Raw genomic sequence first — 17,489 nt, 5'->3', positions numbered from 1 at the left:
CGGTATGGCTCGGCGGGGGTACTGTTCGAAGAGTTATGACCTTTGAACTCGAGACATTCAAGTCGTGGAATGGCCACTGCGAGCATACACCGACTTTGGCTATCTTCAAGTCCTCCCTGCCACGACTGTAGACTAGCTCGAGTGTAAGTTGTTAAAGCACTACTAGTGCTCACAGCTGTTACTTTTGGGAGTGCAGTGAGGAGATCAACCTCGTAAAGTCAGGGTTGTTACCAGGGTGAATGAGAGATGGTGGAGATGAGTCTCGCGCCATCACATCACCCCTCGCCCACTTTAGTGGAGAAGGCGTAAGGCTAACTCGGAGCGCGTGCCGTCTGTGAGAAACGTGAAGCCCCCTCTCATAATTTTCGGCCTCTGCACCGCAGTGTATACTAGGTACCTACCAAACCAAAACATCACGGCCTTTAAGCTGAGGTCATCAGGCGACCAAAGTGCCGAAGATGTACGAACTCGGAGGTATGACACGGATAAGGCACGCAAGGGTTACGGTGGAGGGCTGATGATGTTTCCCCGAGAGCACTGCAGTGCCAGTGCCAGTGCCCGCAATTGATGTTGCTAAATAAAATACCGAGTCCGTAGCGTGTTTCGCTAACTCCCGAACAGCCTTCAAACCGCCATCACCCACTCAAATGTCATGTGTTAGAAAAGCTGCGGAGCGGCCAAGACAGGGCAGAAATCCAAGTTCTGAATCGTACCTAAGTGCCACTGCAGTCTATGCCCCGCGAGGCGCTGTATCATGCTACTACTAGTGGTTGAAGGTCCAGTAAATATACCAACACTACTAGTAGCTCATCTGTCCAGTGGCTGATCCTTGTCTCCTTTTCCTTGCAGGGATGTTCGATAATCGCAATTTTATGGGCCCCCAATCCCTCCGTCAGCCTCCTGACGGACTTTATCACGTCCCGGTCAACCGGATTGGTGGACACTTGGACAGCACTGCAGTGCAGTTGTATTCCCAGAGTCTTGAATCGGCAAGCTACTGCTCGTGGTAATAACTATCTACCGTCAGTTCAATCTCTCACGATGGCAAACTTGAAGCACAGCACAACAATGCGAGCAGGGCAGAGCCTCTTTACCGCTTGCCAGTGTCGAGGCTTGGCAGGAGAAAAGCAGTCGCGCAGAATTTCCACTCAGAAATAAGGCCTCTCATCACTCTCGCCTTTAATCTCACTCACTCTTGGCGCCCCTGAGCATCCCCCGCTTTTTTGCATGATCATCTCCCTTATCAGACGCAGAAGTACGGTTTCTGGAAGAAGTGATTTTCACAGAATCTACCTACACTTCATGGCTTTGCATGTACTGTAACAGCAGAGCAATGATGATCAAACTTGATATTCGTTCGTCGTGATCCGCCGTGAAGTCGATCGCAATCTCTTCCCACTGGCACACCGGCGCGACTGCATCGATTCAGCAACGATGCTGATTGTATCATACCAGCCCTTATCGGCGTTTACAAAAGGCCTTGCTCTGTCGTGGATACACGCTGCAATGAACAATCTTGGTTAACTTTGTTTTATTGCATGCTAGTTCGAAATATATTGACCGGACAAATCAATCGGCCAGCTTCCCGCTGTCGATTGGACAAAAGCCAACGCTCCCATTTGATCAAAACCAAGCCTTCGCTTGCCAATGCAGTAGTGTCGAGCAAATACTTGAATTGTCCCTCGAACTGTGCGAAACGGGAGCCAAGCTGCAGCCACAATCATTGTTCCCTGTACTGTACTGCTACTACTAGCAGCAGTAGGTGATGCGCAACCAGTTCGTGGCTGGCTGATGACAACAGAACAAGTCAAGTTCATATCATCGACTAAAAACTGTGGTGATTCTCCTCTTTCTCCACTGCCTCTGCCAACTGACTCCAGAGCCGACGCCGACAGTGGAGGTACTCTTTGATAACCCGAGTTTGCCAGTGTTCAAGGTGGTGGAACCTGGACCTGTCATGACAGGAAGATCGTTTCCATCGATTAAGTAGAACTCAACGTGCTTTTTGCGCACTGGCTGCCGGTGCCCGCTGCCAGCGCCAGCACTTTGAACCGCAGGGCAAACCCACCGCCAGCCTATCTCTAATCGATAGGGTGACTAAAATCACATTCAGAACGTGGGAACCTGCTCCCTGGAAGGTAGTCTAGTCTAGGGCTAGTGAAGCCTCCGTAATAGTAAAGCTCGAAAAGTGGGCAGCAATCGTAAGATTCCGTCTCGAGAGCAGTAACTACCAGTAGTACTGTAGGTAGTAGTAGTACTACGTATCAGATACCTACCTAGGTATGACTGGAGACTCGGACGGGACGGTCGGTGGACGGCGAACATTGGTACCGGATAACCACTACCACTGCCACTACTTCGGTACAGCCACTAGCACTACCAAGGCAGTGAACACCAACCTGGAATGGGTAAAATACGCTGTATGTTTTCGAGTACGCCGTGTAGGTATCATTGAATTGAAGCCCTAGCCCATCCTCGGCAGGGTAAAGTAGAAAGCATAGGTACCTAGCTCCTCTAAACCATTCCCTCGGCGACCATATCGTGATCAGGGCTCATTCAGGCTGACTGAGTGAATCATGATGGTGATGAGACCCCGAAGTAGTCCGACCACTAACGTCTGTCTGCATCTATAAAAAGATACAACTACCTACAGTCCAACTTAACGACCCACTACAACCCAAATCGGGGGCCGCAAACTTGGACTTGGAGTCGGCAGCAGTGTTCCGGGCAGACAACGTCAGCACACTGCAGTTCAAGGTCCATATATCATGTGCAGTGTCCGCGGAAAATACCTTATCTCGATGATGCGTTGATTCTCACTCAAGTATTTGGTCGAAAAATGTGTTGATTTCTGGGGCCAGCAACACATTGCACTTGGAATCTCCCTTCGTCCACAGAGGGGTGAACCGCCCTGAACCGCATCCCGAACAACAACGACTTGAATGCCTAAGCTTGTTCGTTCCGCCCTTACGGACCTCACATAGGCTCATTACTGAATGATGCATAGCTCCAGAACTGCGGTGCGCCCAAAGCTCGGCTCAAGCTTAGAACTTGAAGAGTGCCTACCAAGGGCCAACTGGGTGCAGATACGAAGATAGGTACAGAAGTGCGGTCAGTCAGCTTGCAAGCGCACCGTTTCGATAGTCCCATGCCGCCAGTGCAGTGTGACACAAGAGGCGTTCAATAATTCTGCGGTACTAGTAACGCCCTTGCAGTGGCCCTCAATGCACCGCGGAACAAAAAAAGGCGAACCTCACCAGCGAGAGGCATCTCGGCCTGCCAGTGACATGTAGCCTGTCGATGAGCCTGGCGTTCCGCAACCCTGGGCTGGAGTAGACAATGCCCGCATGCCGGTCTAGGTTTTTGTTTCGAACACCTCCGCCTGCTTTCATAGTCGCACAAAATACAAAGTAGCTGAGATATGGATATCCGAGGTCGGGTCTCCTGCAGAAAATCTAACAACGATTCCGACCCATCCTGGTGAGACAGAGTATGTTCGGAAGACGACCTAACAAGCCATCATTGAAAACCTGCTCACTACAGCGGCAGTTGCTGCATGCAGTGATCGGACATTCATTATTATCACGATCACAGCCGCGCGGCCGGGGTCTCCAGGACAGGCAGGACGCCTCAGCATCATGACGTGGTCGACATTCATGGCACTCACATTTTCCTGTGTCAGCCGGCTGTCACAATTCCAAAACTGCCCCCAAACCTCCGACACATGCGAGGCTGTTGCAAACCTTCTTTCAATCACTCGCCGTCAGTAGAAGGCAGCTTCCGAGCTGCTGTCACTAATAGACTATTCTTCCGTGATGCATTGACAGGCCCGAGCATTCTGTAACAACTTGAACCCGCTCTGTTGAAAGGTAAACGGTACGATCAGTGGATCGTGTGACCGTGCACACTGGCACACGAGTCTGGCGGTTTTGACAGTTTGTTTCTCCGCGGTCATGGCAAGGTTAACCTGCATCGACTATCGATAGTGGCTGATCTAGGGTTGTGCATAACATTGGTTTTCGGGTTGTGTTATTGGCTTGAGACGATTTCAAGTCTTGGGATCCTTGAGCATTGTAGTAGGTAGTGTACACTGCAGTTTCGACACTGGCTTGGAAGCCACCACAGGGCGGCCTCTAGCGACAAATCCCCAGGCTCACGGTTTTGGACTTTGATTGCCCTGTGTGTCCCCGCCGCCTCCGTTGATATCCGGGGAATGACTAGGTACCAGTAATAGGTAGTCAAGATAGTTTGGTCACTGGAGGCGATGCTGCTGCTGCTGTGCCATGACTTGACCCGGTGGTCTGGGCACAACAGTCGGTAAGGAACATTTGCTTCTCCTGACTGCCTAAACTGGTTTCGGGTCATCCAAGAAGCTCCAGCAGCAGTGACTCGGACTCGACCAAACCGGGCCATCTGCGCAAGCCCTTCGATAGTACACTCCGGAGGTTAGGTGAAGGAACCATGGTGCGCGTCGAATATTGGTTCATGCCCGGCATTTGCAAGCAAGTCAAGCAATTTCGAAAGAAAAGACTTTGGGGGCAACAAGCTGAGGCATCGCCGTCGGTTTCAATCACTTCACTTCTGCTGTAGAAGATCCCCCTGCGCATCTCTATCCCTGTTCGCCCGCCAGACCCCTTCCTCGCCCTCACCCTCTCCAGTATCGGCAAACCATTCTCTCTTCCAAATCTCCGCTCTGGCCTTGACTCTCTCGAGAATCTCTTCCGCGCCCTTCCACCCACTTGCCCTGTGTGCGCTGCTCACCGAGACGGCAATACTCTCCTCTTCGACCTTGACTTCACCCAGGCGATGGACTATGACCACTTTGTTTAATCCATGTTTCTTCTGCACGTCTTCGGCAATAGCATACAAAGACTTGAGTGCGAGCGACGGGTACGCCGAGTACGAGAGTCGTGACACCGGCCGATCGTCGAAGTTGTTGCGGGTGGTTCCTAGAAACAGAACATTGGCCCCGGCGGTCGGAGAGCGCGTGAATCGCAGATAGGCTGGTACGTCGAGTGGATCGTAGACTAGGGAAATGTAGATTGTCTCCGTTGAGAGAGTTTGTGGGAAGTTGGCGGGGTCGAGGATTGAGGAATTTGAGGTTTGGGACTGAGACTGTGATGGTTTCGAGGTGGCATTTCTCGATGAGCCTGTCACAGATTCGGACATACTGTGTGTTCTCCGGATCGGATAGGACTTTCGGTGCTGTCTTGCGTAGATCTGCCAAAGTCAAACTTGAGAAGCTAGCTATTAGGGATAAGCTGCTGTGCTGTGCTGCGCTGTAGTCTGGTAGAGCCAAAGATGAAGGAATGTGTTCTATTTCAAATGTGGTGCTGAAGCCTGGCTGGACACTTTTTACACAACCTTTGACCCAGGCATCATTAAACGGCGCCTTGAAAGGTACTGGTTACCTGCTCTCACCACTCACAGGGTTAAAATTGACCTCGATTAGTACCGTTGGAAACAACATCAAATTCCCAATACCTCAGGGCGTATCTTAAAGCAAGTTTGGATTGATTTCAAAAGTGCCGCTGCAGCGCGCGGGCAATTTAATAGTACGTCATTGAACAGCCCACGGTATGCCGGTAAGCCATGTCTTTCATCGGTCTACACTGAACTTCAATGGTACTTGGACACCAAATTGAACTTCTACAATCCTTTACAAGCACAATCGTCTGATGTATGAAATTCCACCAACATTGTACAACTCGGAACATTGCCCACCAGTCCCCCATATGAATCATGCAGTGCAGTGAGGGAATCGTCCACAGCTCAAACCACTCCCACTCGACCTTAGGTACCTGGGTTGGTACCTACCCAACTACCTAGTACAGTACCTACCTACGTAGTCATCCAGCTGCCCAACCTTCCTCTGTCGAAAGCATAGTTTCATTCGCTACACCCAATCCCATCTATTTCCACTCTTTCTCCTTGACACTCTCTCCCACGTTTCCCCCAATATTAATGGCCCAGCTTAAAAAAATACGACCATTCTCCCACCTCAACTGGAGCCACGTCCTCCCTTCACCGCCCTTTATATTCGCCTCATTTCCCTGACATCCACCCACTCAAGCACCATGATATCTGGCCAAGTGGTTCCCCTGCAGGTTTGACACTCTTGTTCGTCCTCGTTCGGGCAATCTGCCTTCCTAACAGAGAACTTCGTTCACCAGCAATGGAATTGAAGTGGTTGGGAAGCGATGGGATTGGATGATTAGGATATGCATGATGGGAAACGGCGCCGATCTGAAAAAGAAAACTACGTACTAGTAGTACTAACAGTTGTACATAAGGTACTAATAGGTAGATGAAGCACAAGTACGGTACTATCACACCAGACTCCCTCCCTTCCTCCCTTCCTCCAGGGTGCATGCGTATGACCTGAGATACAGAACAGAACACAGCATAGCCTTTCATTACATTCATCTGCTTCTTTTGATGTTGGTACATTCTAGCTTGCTTGGACTCTTGTCGAATCTATATAAAGCTAGACTCTGGCGAGTCTATAGTATTCCCCCTTTTGTACAGGACATGTTCGTTGGAAGTGGAAGTGGAGTTTGATATAAAAGCACCGAACACAATAGCCGACACCCGTACAACCAGCCAACCAACCGGCATTGCCATGCCGGGCAAACAATTGGAACCCTTCTTCAAAAGAAAAAAAAAGACGTAGCCTGGTTGTATAGGTTCAGTAGCGCTCGTGGCTGTGGAAGATGGGAGATCGAAACGTAGGCGTTGCGTCTGATATCCAAGGCCGGGATGGACATTTCCTTTCTTATTTCGCCGTAGCACTGGCAGAGGCAGTCGAAGACGCGGACGATTGAGCCTTCTGCTTATCATTGAGATACGGCAGCGGCGATCTGTCAAGCGGCTTCCCTTCCTTCTTCCAGTCCCTGATATGCTGCAACACAATAGCAGCAGCACTCTCCGGCGTATCCTGTCTGCCGATACACTCGACAAAATCACCCTCCGGATCCATCACATAGAAGTAAATGCTGTGATCGACCAGGTAATCCTCCTCACCTGGCTCGAGCTTCGGCGGCGTGGAGAAATAGACTCGATATTGTTTGCACACATCTTTCGTCTGCTGCCACGTCCCCACCAGACCCATGATCGACGGATGGAATTCGGCAAGATAAGTCTTCAGCACCTCGGGCGTGTCACGGTTGGGATCGCACGAAATAAAAATCGGCCGCACGGTATTCGGTTCCTTCTCTTGAATAATATCGAGCGCCTCGCCCATTTTGTCCAATTCATCCGGGCAAATGTCCGGACAATGCGTGAATCCGAAATAGATCAACGAGTATTTTCCCAACAGGTCTTTCTCCGTAAAGTCGTTCCCGTTAACATCTTTGAGCGTGAACGGTCCGCCGACTTTCGGTTTGCCGTATCCTTTGCTCATCTCGGTGATTCGTTTGCGCTCCAGTCGCGCCTTTTCGTATTGGAAGTAAAATACCATCGCTGCGCCTACGCCGACAAACAACGCCGCTGATCGGAATGAGAATGGCTGAAGAAGAAAAATAAGTTAGATGGGGTAAGTGAGACGTACCGCGGATGAGAATACGTACGCCTGTTTGGTGGTACAGTTTATCCCCCGCTGCTAGTCTGCGTCCTGTCGACGAGAATGCTCGTCTCTGCTGCGTACATTGTGACTGCAATCTTTCGGTTTGTCGTCGAGCACCGGTTCTGGCTGTTTGCGAAAGTGGTCTGATTGAGGTATATACATTGCTGCGAGTGCATCTGGGAGCGGAGGTCTGGGTGGCCAGTCGGCGCATGGCCTGGCGAAGAGAAGGCACCTGGGCCGGCATGTTGACAAAGGATCAATAAAGGTCAGGGACGTGGTTGATGTTGGTGTTGATGCCAGTGGTAGAATTTATTCGAGGAACTTGAAGAGACCGATTACTGTTCCCGCAGCATGGATACAGCGCCGCAGTTGCGGAGCGTCTTTCCTCGGCCGATCACGCGGATGACTCAGCGAACCAACTCGCCTTGAAGTTCGGCGATAATGATTGCAATGAGTTCTGAAACCCTCGTCTGTTGCCTCTAAACTGGGTGTCCTTTTTATCTTGCATGGCATACTACTACTTAGACCATGAAGTTATTCTATCATTTGCGTCCAATCGATTGCTTCATGAAGAGTGCCCAAACACCTAGAAGCTAGAATGCTTCTCAACTAATCCCCGAACTGCTAGATATATATCTATCGTACCCATGAAACCCGAACGCCCAACGGTCGCCGACTTTTTGTACGACACTTGAATCCACCCAATTGACATTCATCGTCAATGATCGTGAGGTACGTCAGACAGCAAATGTCTGTACCTTTCAAGAAGAAAATAGTAATGACTTTCTTCAACATTCTTGAGTGTTACATGTCCAGACCCAATGGCAATTCAGGTAGGTCCCGTAACCGCCACGGAGGGGATCGGTATGTTGCCCAAAGCATTGCTGCTTGCGCTGCCATTGTTCTGCGGAGGCTTGAGTTCGGACACTGGCTCTGAGGATATCCCGGTCTCTTCATCAACTGCAGGCGCTTTCTCGCCGGCTCTTCTGGTTGACGTGCGCCCCTTATCATCGTCGATGTGAATGTGTTCACCTTCTTCTTCCTTCTCTTCGCTAGCCGACTTACCACTGATTCTGCGCATCGTACGTCCGGAAAAGCGCGCTATGGCCCGAACCATCTGCGCGACAGGGTGAAAGATGAAGCGAAGACCTCTCCAAATCGGCCGGAGCACAATTGCCACGCCACCGACCGCACCATTGAAGACGACTCCAAACCACTTGTCCGGAAAACATCTTACCAGCACGCCCCAGAGCAAACAAGGCAGAGCGGTGAGCAGTGAGATGGCCCACTGAGCGCCGTCGAGACGTGTGATGCTGAAAGCTTTGCCGCCGATAAAAACAATCATGACCTGACCGCCAACCATGATGCAGTTGATGCCAATAAACCAGTAGTTACGATGGATGCCTTCAAAGATGTTGAACTTGTTGTCCAATCGTCGATTGTTGACTTGATTGAATATCTGCATCCACACAAACGAGTTGAAAACAATGGTGTTCAACTCTGTACGTTGGCTTTCGTTGTAACTGAAGATGAACATGCCGGCAAAGTACAACACAAAGGTAACCACGAGTTGGTAGATCGCCTGGCCGGTGATCATCTTCCACATGTTGATCGTAATGAGAGGCTCCGATTTCGGCTGCGGTGGACGGTCAAGGATCTTCTTGGTCGGGGCATCGGTGGCCAGAGCCAGGGCGGCCAATGTGTCCATGATGAGATTGACCCAGAGCAGCTGCACGGCGGTAAGCACTGAGTGGTTTTCGTCGTTGGACACAGCAGAGACAAAAGTTAACACGACAGCCGTAATGTTGACGGTGATCTGGAACTGTAGGAATTTCTTCACCGCATCATTGACGGCACGTCCCCACATGAGCGCGGTGATGATAGAGGAAAAGTTGTCGTCGAGCAAGATGATAGAAGAAGCTTCCTTCGCGACTTCGGTACCGGCGATGCCCATGCTGAAGCCAACATCGGCCAGTTTCAGGGCAGGTCCGTCGTTTGTGCCGTCACCAGTCACTGCCACCGTCTCGCCCAAATGCTTCAGCCGACCGACGAGGATGCGTTTATCTTCGGGGGATGATCGAGCCAAGACACGCAGCTTTGGCAGAATCCCATCCATAGCATCGGGCGTGAGCTGCCGAAACTTGGGGCCTTCCATGACGATACAATCTTCTTCCTCACGAAGGATGCCACAGTCCTTAGCAATGGCTCGGGCGGTCGTCACGTTGTCGCCGGTAACCATGCGAACGACGACTCCGGACCGTTGGCACTGTGCCACTGCCTCAACCACGCCTTCTCTGAGTGGGTCATGGATACCGACGACGCCTATCCAGACCATTTCGTGGAAAATGTCTTCGAAATCGGCCGCTTTGGGGTCTTCCTCCAGAACCTTGGCGCCCTCAGGGGGCCATTGTGTATAGTCCTTGTACAACATGCCAATTGTTCGAAGCGAGTGCTGGGCGTAGTCTTCGATGGTCCTGCTGATGGCTTCCTTGTCCTCTTCTAATAAGTCAACCACGTCATAATGCTTTTCATAGATGTTAGAGATGGCCTTGGTAGCTCGTGCAAGCATGAGTTCGGCTGCACCCTTGACAAGTAGACGGTAGCCCCCATTGACCTTGACGACGATACCCATGCATTTTCTTGAGGAATCAAAGGGAATGAGTTGTTTGACTTTGTAGCTCGACCGTTCGGCTGCGAGATTGTCCAGGCCAAGGTGGTCATTCGCAAGCGTGAGAAGTGCCACCTCAGTCTTGGATCCAATGAAAGTCGGGACGCCCTTCTCCTCGCCCTCGAAAGCAGTGCTGTTAAGGCTGACGGAAAGTCGAAGCAACTCCTTGACTTCGGCACTGAGTCTTCCCAACATGGTTGCGGTGGGAGTCGCGCCCAAATTTTGTTCCGTGCGAGTCGAGGCAAACCTTTCATAAGGGCCCACGGTTCCTGCAACCACGGTCATTTTGTTTTGGGTGAGTGTGCCAGTCTTGTCCGAACAGATGGTGGTCGCATTGCCCATGGTCTCACAAGCACGAAGCACCCGGACGAGATTGTTCTCTTTCAACATCCTTGTAGTGGCGAAAGCGAGGGCCAAAGTTACCGCCAATGGCAAACCCTCAGGGACGGCGACCACGATAACGGTGATGGCGACAATCAAAATGTCCAGGAACTCTTGTGCCTTAGCGGCGCTAGGTCGTGAATCACCAGGCAAATGGGCCAGGAACTTGATCAGCAGGATCATGAAGAGAAGACCAGCGGCGGATGAGCCAAGTCCACCAATCCAGTTGGCAAGCCTGCCGAGCTTGACCTGTAGCGGTGTTGGCTCATTCTCGGTCTGCAAGCTCATCAGAATCTTGCCGTATGAGCTGTTCTTGCCAACGCTGGTCACGAGGTACGTTCCAACACCTTCGAGGACTTTAGACCCGCTGATGATAAAGGGATCCAGTTTCGCGGTAGCAGTGCCGTCTTGAATCCGCTGCCAGACTTCGTCGCCAGGAGTCTTCTTCATTTGATCTGATTCTCCGGTTGCGGAAGACTCGTCGCATTTGACGCCATGTCCGGAGATGAAAACCCCATCAGCAGGAATAGCGTCGCCCGGTTCGAGGTGCAAGACATCCCCTACAGTGATGTCGTGGACCGATATTTGGATGGACTTGCCAGACCGAATAACTTTGACTTCCCGGTCATCTTTCTGCGCATAGTTGTTAGATGAAAGACGCTGAAACGGCCACGAAAGATGCAGAACTTACCCGCTTGTTGAGTTTGACAAATTGTCTTTCCTTTTGCCAGTCGTTCGCCGCACCAACAGTCACAACGATAATAATGGCGACACAAATTGCGACGCCTTCAACCCAGTCGACCCCCGACTCTCCAGAGACGCTCTCATAAATACCGAGAGCCAAAGAAATGACGGCAGCGATAGTAAGGAGAATGAGAATCTTGTCGCAATAAGCCCTCCATATAAGCACAAGTATCCCGGCGGGCTTCCGTTCAGGAAGACGGTTGTCTCCAAAAACGCGGAGTCGATCCACAAAGTGATCTTTCGCGGGTGTCGCTTCGGCTGCAACCGGTGATGTCCTCTGGTTTAAAACAACATCTGAGAACACTTTCTCTGTCTCAGCTGATACAGCTTCCTCAAATGATACTTGCCCGTCAACTTGCATCTCGTCAACGGATAGGCCAGCTGTAATGTTGGTTCGAAGGCCTTTCTCTAGGCCCCTTAGCCCTCCGAGAGCTTTAAACGCAGATAGCGATTTAGGGTTCAATAGCTTGTTGAGCTGGCCAGGCGAGAATGCAAAAGGGTTATTCGTGACCTGGAAGTCTTTCTCGTTGCCATGGTCGGGTTTCAACGCCTCCTCGGGAGGTTCATATTCAAGGCTAGATTTCGAGTAGTAGGTGGCAGAAGAAGTTGCCGAAATTCCCGAATTCGATCGGATTCGTGTCGCAGCGTCGTCCGACTGTATTGACCCAGACCTGGAATTCAGTGTCGAACCGTCGAACGCATATTTGCGATCAGGAGTCGTTGGAGATAAATATGACCCTTCATCTACCGCCGTCTGGGGAGGTGTGGGCATACTCTGTCCTATCCTATAACCTGTTGGCCGGGAGGTAGGCGAAGGTGATTCTTCAGGGTAATCGGAGATATTCTGCGACAGTCACGTCAGTTTGAGTCCCAACCCGCCGCGAAATCTATAACTCCCAAGCATGTTATAGACCAACACTTACTGATGTATCAAGTGTGATTTTAGGCGTCAATGGATTTTGGCCCGCCATGGTTCGAATGGATGAGACCGGTGTAAGAGATCCTGAAGGCGTCCAGGTTCTTTTGTTGGAGCCGTTAGGAATTGAACATAGCCCCAGTCAGCCTTGCCTGATTCTCTGTGCGACCTTTTGAGCAGATAGCTCGAAGTAGGAATCTTTGATGTCGAATAACAACCACAACAGAATCATGAAAGAAATATGAATGCGAGGAGGGGCGAACATAACGGAGCCATGATCTTGCCTCTAACAGTGCGAAGAGCCTAGATAGTCTATATCGCCGGACATCAATATGGGGTACAAGGCGTCTGAAGGTGGAGGCGTCTCTGGGCAAAGGAGGCTGTGCAAGATAGTCCCAAACTGGGCCAAGCGCGCCGACTTGGCTCGCAGATACGCATGGATGCACATAGCCCGATCCTGGAGAGTTAGAGTAGGCGCTTCAGTTCCAGATATGAACGGTTGAGGTTCCCGTTGAGAGGTGAACTTAGAGAAGAGGTCCAGTAGGTCCTCCAGCTACACCCTGTTGTTCACACATACCGTACCATGGGGAGGATTATCTGGCTCCTGAAAAGGGGCAGCCAAGGAGCAGTAGCCACTTACACATTAAATACCTACCACAGGCGTCAGCGGCACCACGTCGACCGCCTTGATGATATTATTGTATTGCTTTCTTGTTGGATCAGTTATCGCCATGTGTCACCAGCCTTCAGCGTCCAGCACACTATCGAGGATGGCTTCCAAGATGTCACCGCGACAAGAAGATTCGCCGAAGTCTGGCAACAGTCTTGGCCAAACGGAACGTCGCTCTTGGCTTCCTGTTGTTGACCTGAAACTCTTGGTCTCGTCCCCGCCCAGACAGCTGGAGGATGGTAGCAGGGTGATAGGGTTTACGGTCTTCTGCTGAGCCAAAGGATATGGCATCCACCCATACAGCATCATGCAAGTGTCGTACACATTACGACGGAGAGGCCGCTCGAATAATGTTGATCACGCAAGCCGCAACAGCATCCAAGCGCAAGATGAGCGCGGTGATTTGGGTTGTGAAATGGGAGAACATCCACATTCTGCTTTGACTTTCTGTTGTCTGGTGAATTTGTCGCTTCAGCCACAGACTCCACCACCGCCACAGAAGTGTTCAGCCACAGATATCATCACGTGACTGGATCCAGCCTTGCCACTCGTTGTGGCGGAGCTTTTACTGTGGATTATCGATTGGCTCAGATCGTCCAACTTCAAGCATCCCCGTCCAGCACATCTCGCATTTCATTCTCAGCTGGGATCTGTTTCGCACTCAGATCCTCATTTGCTCTGTGAGTTTCGCCTGCTGCCTACCCGCATCGTCGGGCTCACTTGCCTCTGATCCAAGGGACCGCCGAGGATTTGGAGGCTGTGTCCAGCAAGACTCGGATCTTGGCATTCCTTTTGCTCGATCTGGCCAGACGCCGATCAACTCGGTGCTGGACTCTTGTCTATTTGGCGCTAAGAAGTTTCTTGTCCCTGTCACCCGTGTCGATACTGCACAGTCCTACCCACAGGCTATGGCAGTTGGAACGTCCGTCCACAAGACGGTTGCGTCTTTGCCTTCGTCCGCGAGCTATGCTCCGCCTCGTTACATATCCACAGTTGCAGACGGCGAACGTGGCACTCTTCCATCCGACCGCCTGTATGGAATACCTGTGTCCCCGAGACGCGACTGGGCCATGGTGAAGAATGTCTAGCACAGCCGGATAGGGCTATACATTGGCAGGGGATCGAGATGGTAAGCCGCAAGGTCTAATCAAAGAGGGCCACAAGTCGTATCATCGGTCTGCTTGACCGTATAGGGGCAACATGCAGTCTCAGATAAGAAGGCGGGTTCGAGGCAGTACACCCATCACTCGAGGTGGCTGGCCTCTCGGTATGCGAGCACCCCATGACGTCTGGCGAGCTGCCTACGCTTGGAATCCCTCGTTCAGCATTGGTTCTTGCCAGAGAGATTGTTGGGACCGCTCACTGTCCGTGGCTGGGGCTCTGATTTTGCTTCAGAATCCAAAGGTAAGCCGAAGACGAAGTCGTGGCTGTAGGCGAATGCAACGAACTAGCACTGCCCGCACTTCTTGATCGTCCCCCGGAGTTTGAAAGAAGTGGGAATGTGTGTCAACCTTGGGAGTGACTCCAGGGAGGAAGGTGGCAATGCCTTGTCAGCGTTAAGATACAACCATACAGCCCATCAGATCTGACGCACAGAACCGCGTTGAGCATCAGATATGCAAAGCCTGCGCTTCTGCATCAATGGGCGCCAGAGGAGTCCGCATGGAGCAAAGCGTGCTTCGACAGGGTGGTTCGACTCAGGCGCTTGATGTTCCATATTTGAAGATGGCTTATGCACTTGCGGACGTCGGCATTCTAGACCCACCTGGACTCTACGGACAATGTACTAGGTACTACATATTCCGGCTGTGCTTCCGGTCAAGCAACGCCAGAAAACAACCGAATTTCCTGTTCCAAACACCACAAGGGCGCTGCTCTGCTTCTCACTATCATTTCTCTAGCTCCGCAGCATTGTTGCTCAAGTTTCCAGGATGTGCCCCTGTTCAAGAATGCACTCCACAACTCACTGCAGCCTCAAGCTGTTCTCAAGCCGTCACTTACATTATAGCGACCTGATCTGCATTTCTTTTTCGGTTTGTGTGTACAACACCGCGGTAAACTACAATGTCAACATCCTATCCGCTCTTATCAGAGAGCTCAGAAATCTACCTAGACTTCGTGGTCAGTCCAGAAGGTAGAATGGCCCAGTACCTTTCCCTGTTCCTTGAGGGCATGAGGAGAAGAACAATTGCTTCCTCCCAACCCCTCCAAAGCATCTCGTTCCGACAACCGCAAGATAAACAGCCAAGCAAGGCTGAGTAACTAGCTAGTTACCTGGGTACCGAACGCGCCCCACCACCTTCAGGACACTTTGGCAGCCGCCCTCGCCGCTGCGGCACCAGCCCTGCGACCAAAGACAGCACCGGACGTCAAGCCGCTGCCACCAGGATAATTTTCATAGAACAAACCACCGAGCATCTCACCACAGCAAAAGAGGCCGGGGATCTCCTTGTCAGTGATAGCAGACAACACCTGCGCCGTGTCCGGGTTGACAGCAAGACCGCCAAAAGTAAAAGTAATGCCGCACGTAACCAGTACAGCCATGAAGGGAGGTTGATCGAGCGGAAGGGCCCAGTTCGACTTTGGCAATTCCAACTGGCCCTGACTCGACTGCGTGGAATTTCCATCACGAACAGACGGGTCCCATTTCTTGCCTGGGTTTTCTGCCTGAAACGCCCCCACGGCCCTATTATACCGAGCAATGGTATCGATAAAGGTCTGGCGAGAACTAGGGTCAAGACCGAACTCGACTTCGTTGCACAATTTGTCCGCCAGCTCGGGGATGGAATCGGCCATGATCTGTCTTACCCGTTCAGGGCGATACTCCTCGGCGCGCAGCCAGGGGATGGTACGCTGATCCCAGATTTGAAAGGCGCGCTGTTGCGGCTGCATGAGGATGGCACGGCCGAATTTCGCATACGTGTAGTTGCGCAGGTCGACGCCTTCGTCGACGAACCGGTGCCCCTGGGTGTTCACCATCAGACCCAGCGGGTATCCTGATTTGGTGAACTCGTTGGAAGCCTCGCGGTCGCCTGAATGGGAGGGCGCGTCGGCGTCCCATGCCACTGAGTGGCATCCGGACCAGTGGCCCACGGCACTGGCGTGCACGTCGCGGATTGTCATTTCTAGAACTTCGCCGGTATTGTATGGCGTGCCGCGCACTTTGGCGAGATCCCACCCCGGTCCGAGCATCTGCGCCCGCATGCGTGGATTGGACTCGAACCCGCCGGCGGCCAGGATTACGGCGCCCGCCCGGATTGTTGTCTCTGTTTGGTTGCTGCCACTGCGAACAACAACACCTTCCACGGCGCCAGTATCACTGTTTGTGAGTAATCGTTCCAGCGCCGTCGAGTAGAATACAGCCACGCCGTGTCGACCAGCGTTGGCCTGGTGGTCGGCGATCAGCCCTTTGCCGCCATCCTGCGTTTTGAGTGCCACTCCTCCCCAGAACTTAAGTCGTCCATCTACCTCGTACGCCTGCCTGTTGAACGACAGCTGGAATCGGATCCCCTGGTCTTTCAGCCATTTGATCGTCGAGTTGGAATCGTCGATCAGCACTTTAGCGAGTCTCGGGTCCGCTCGCCCTCCGCATACCCGGTGCATGTCGTTGGCAAAGTCTTGCTTCGTGTAGGGTTCCATGTCGATTCGTTTGGCGGTGGCTTCGTCCACGTTGTTCACTAGCGGTAGCAGGTCCTCCTCCCCGCCGTGAACTGTGCGATACGCCCCGGCCGTGAAGTAGCTGTTTCCTCCGGCCCAGTCCTCCGGACACTTGTCGATGAGAACCACTTCTTCGGCACCCGCCTGTTTCGCCGCCACGGCCGCCGTGAACCCGGCGTTGCCGCTGCCGACTACCAGGACACTACACGAGGATGGTAGTGCCATTTTGTTTCTTGTCCCGCGTTGGCTGAGACCTCACGGTAGAGATCGGTGGAGAGGGTACAACAGTTTCCAAGTCGCGGGAGTGGGGAATGAAGTTGTGCCTTCGAGATATGGCAAGATCGCCCGGACCGCTGCTCTTGGGACTGGAGAACAATATCCGAACTCACAACTCACAGGCTATGCTGCCGCGTACCGATCAAACAATCAAAATATCAAACAAACCTATTTCACCTGATATATATTTGATTTCATGTTACAGCTGAGTCCCAGAATCCCACCGGAGATGGACTGTGCACAGCAACAACAGCAGTGATATAGGAGTGACATCGTACATACCTAGGTCATGTCGAAGTTGTCATGTACTACTCGCCCCGACGCGCATTGCCGACCTACCAGGTACTGCAGCCTCACTCCGCATTCGGGTGTAATAATAAAGATTGGAGAACGTATCAATTCGGCATCAAGGCTCGGACCACGCAATAAAAAGCGATGAGATGGCGGCGATCTGCAAAAGAAATGGAGTTCAAGTTGGAGAAAAGAAAACAAGCTCAACAAGCTCAACCGATCCGACGGCCGGAGCTGGTGGCGGGTGATCCCGTCGGCAACGAAACCACCCCGAGCTGAAAAAAACAAGCTTGGAATCAATATAAATTATAGAGATTGACTA

The 17,489-nt window shown here is 51.9% G+C and overlaps 4 protein-coding genes across 4 annotated transcripts; all 4 read right to left on the bottom strand.

Moving 5' to 3' along the window:
* Positions 1-4,575: 4,575 nt before the first annotated feature.
* Positions 4,576-5,169, bottom strand: HMPREF1120_02868 (molybdenum cofactor biosynthesis protein E; the record flags this gene model as incomplete). The annotated part of the gene is made up of 1 exon (XM_009156916.1): positions 4,576-5,169. One exon carries the CDS (start codon positions 5,167-5,169, stop codon positions 4,576-4,578), a length of 594 nt encoding a protein of 197 aa, XP_009155164.1.
* Positions 5,170-6,775: 1,606 nt separating this feature from the next.
* On the bottom strand, positions 6,776-7,459 carry HMPREF1120_02867 (uncharacterized protein; the record flags this gene model as incomplete). Its single annotated transcript, XM_009156915.1, has 1 exon — positions 6,776-7,459. One exon carries the CDS (start codon positions 7,457-7,459, stop codon positions 6,776-6,778), a length of 684 nt encoding a protein of 227 aa, XP_009155163.1.
* Positions 7,460-8,393: 934 nt separating this feature from the next.
* HMPREF1120_02866 (Ca2+-transporting ATPase) lies at positions 8,394-12,328 on the bottom strand (the record flags this gene model as incomplete). The annotated part of the gene is made up of 3 exons (XM_009156914.1): positions 8,394-11,246; positions 11,305-12,201; positions 12,281-12,328. 3 exons carry the CDS (start codon positions 12,326-12,328, stop codon positions 8,394-8,396), a joined length of 3,798 nt encoding a protein of 1,265 aa, XP_009155162.1.
* Positions 12,329-15,244: 2,916 nt separating this feature from the next.
* HMPREF1120_02865 (fumarate reductase flavoprotein subunit) lies at positions 15,245-16,825 on the bottom strand (the record flags this gene model as incomplete). The annotated part of the gene is made up of 1 exon (XM_009156913.1): positions 15,245-16,825. The coding sequence occupies one exon, from the start codon at positions 16,823-16,825 to the stop codon at positions 15,245-15,247; it is 1,581 nt and encodes a 526-aa protein (XP_009155161.1).
* Positions 16,826-17,489: the final 664 nt, after the last annotated feature.

Source organism: Exophiala dermatitidis (assembly GCF_000230625.1).
Source record: "Exophiala dermatitidis NIH/UT8656 unplaced genomic scaffold supercont1.2, whole genome shotgun sequence".
Lineage (NCBI taxonomy): Eukaryota > Fungi > Ascomycota > Eurotiomycetes > Chaetothyriales > Herpotrichiellaceae > Exophiala > Exophiala dermatitidis.
The sequence above is the reverse complement of the archived record's forward strand: the minus strand, read 5'-3'. Positions and strand labels throughout refer to the sequence as shown.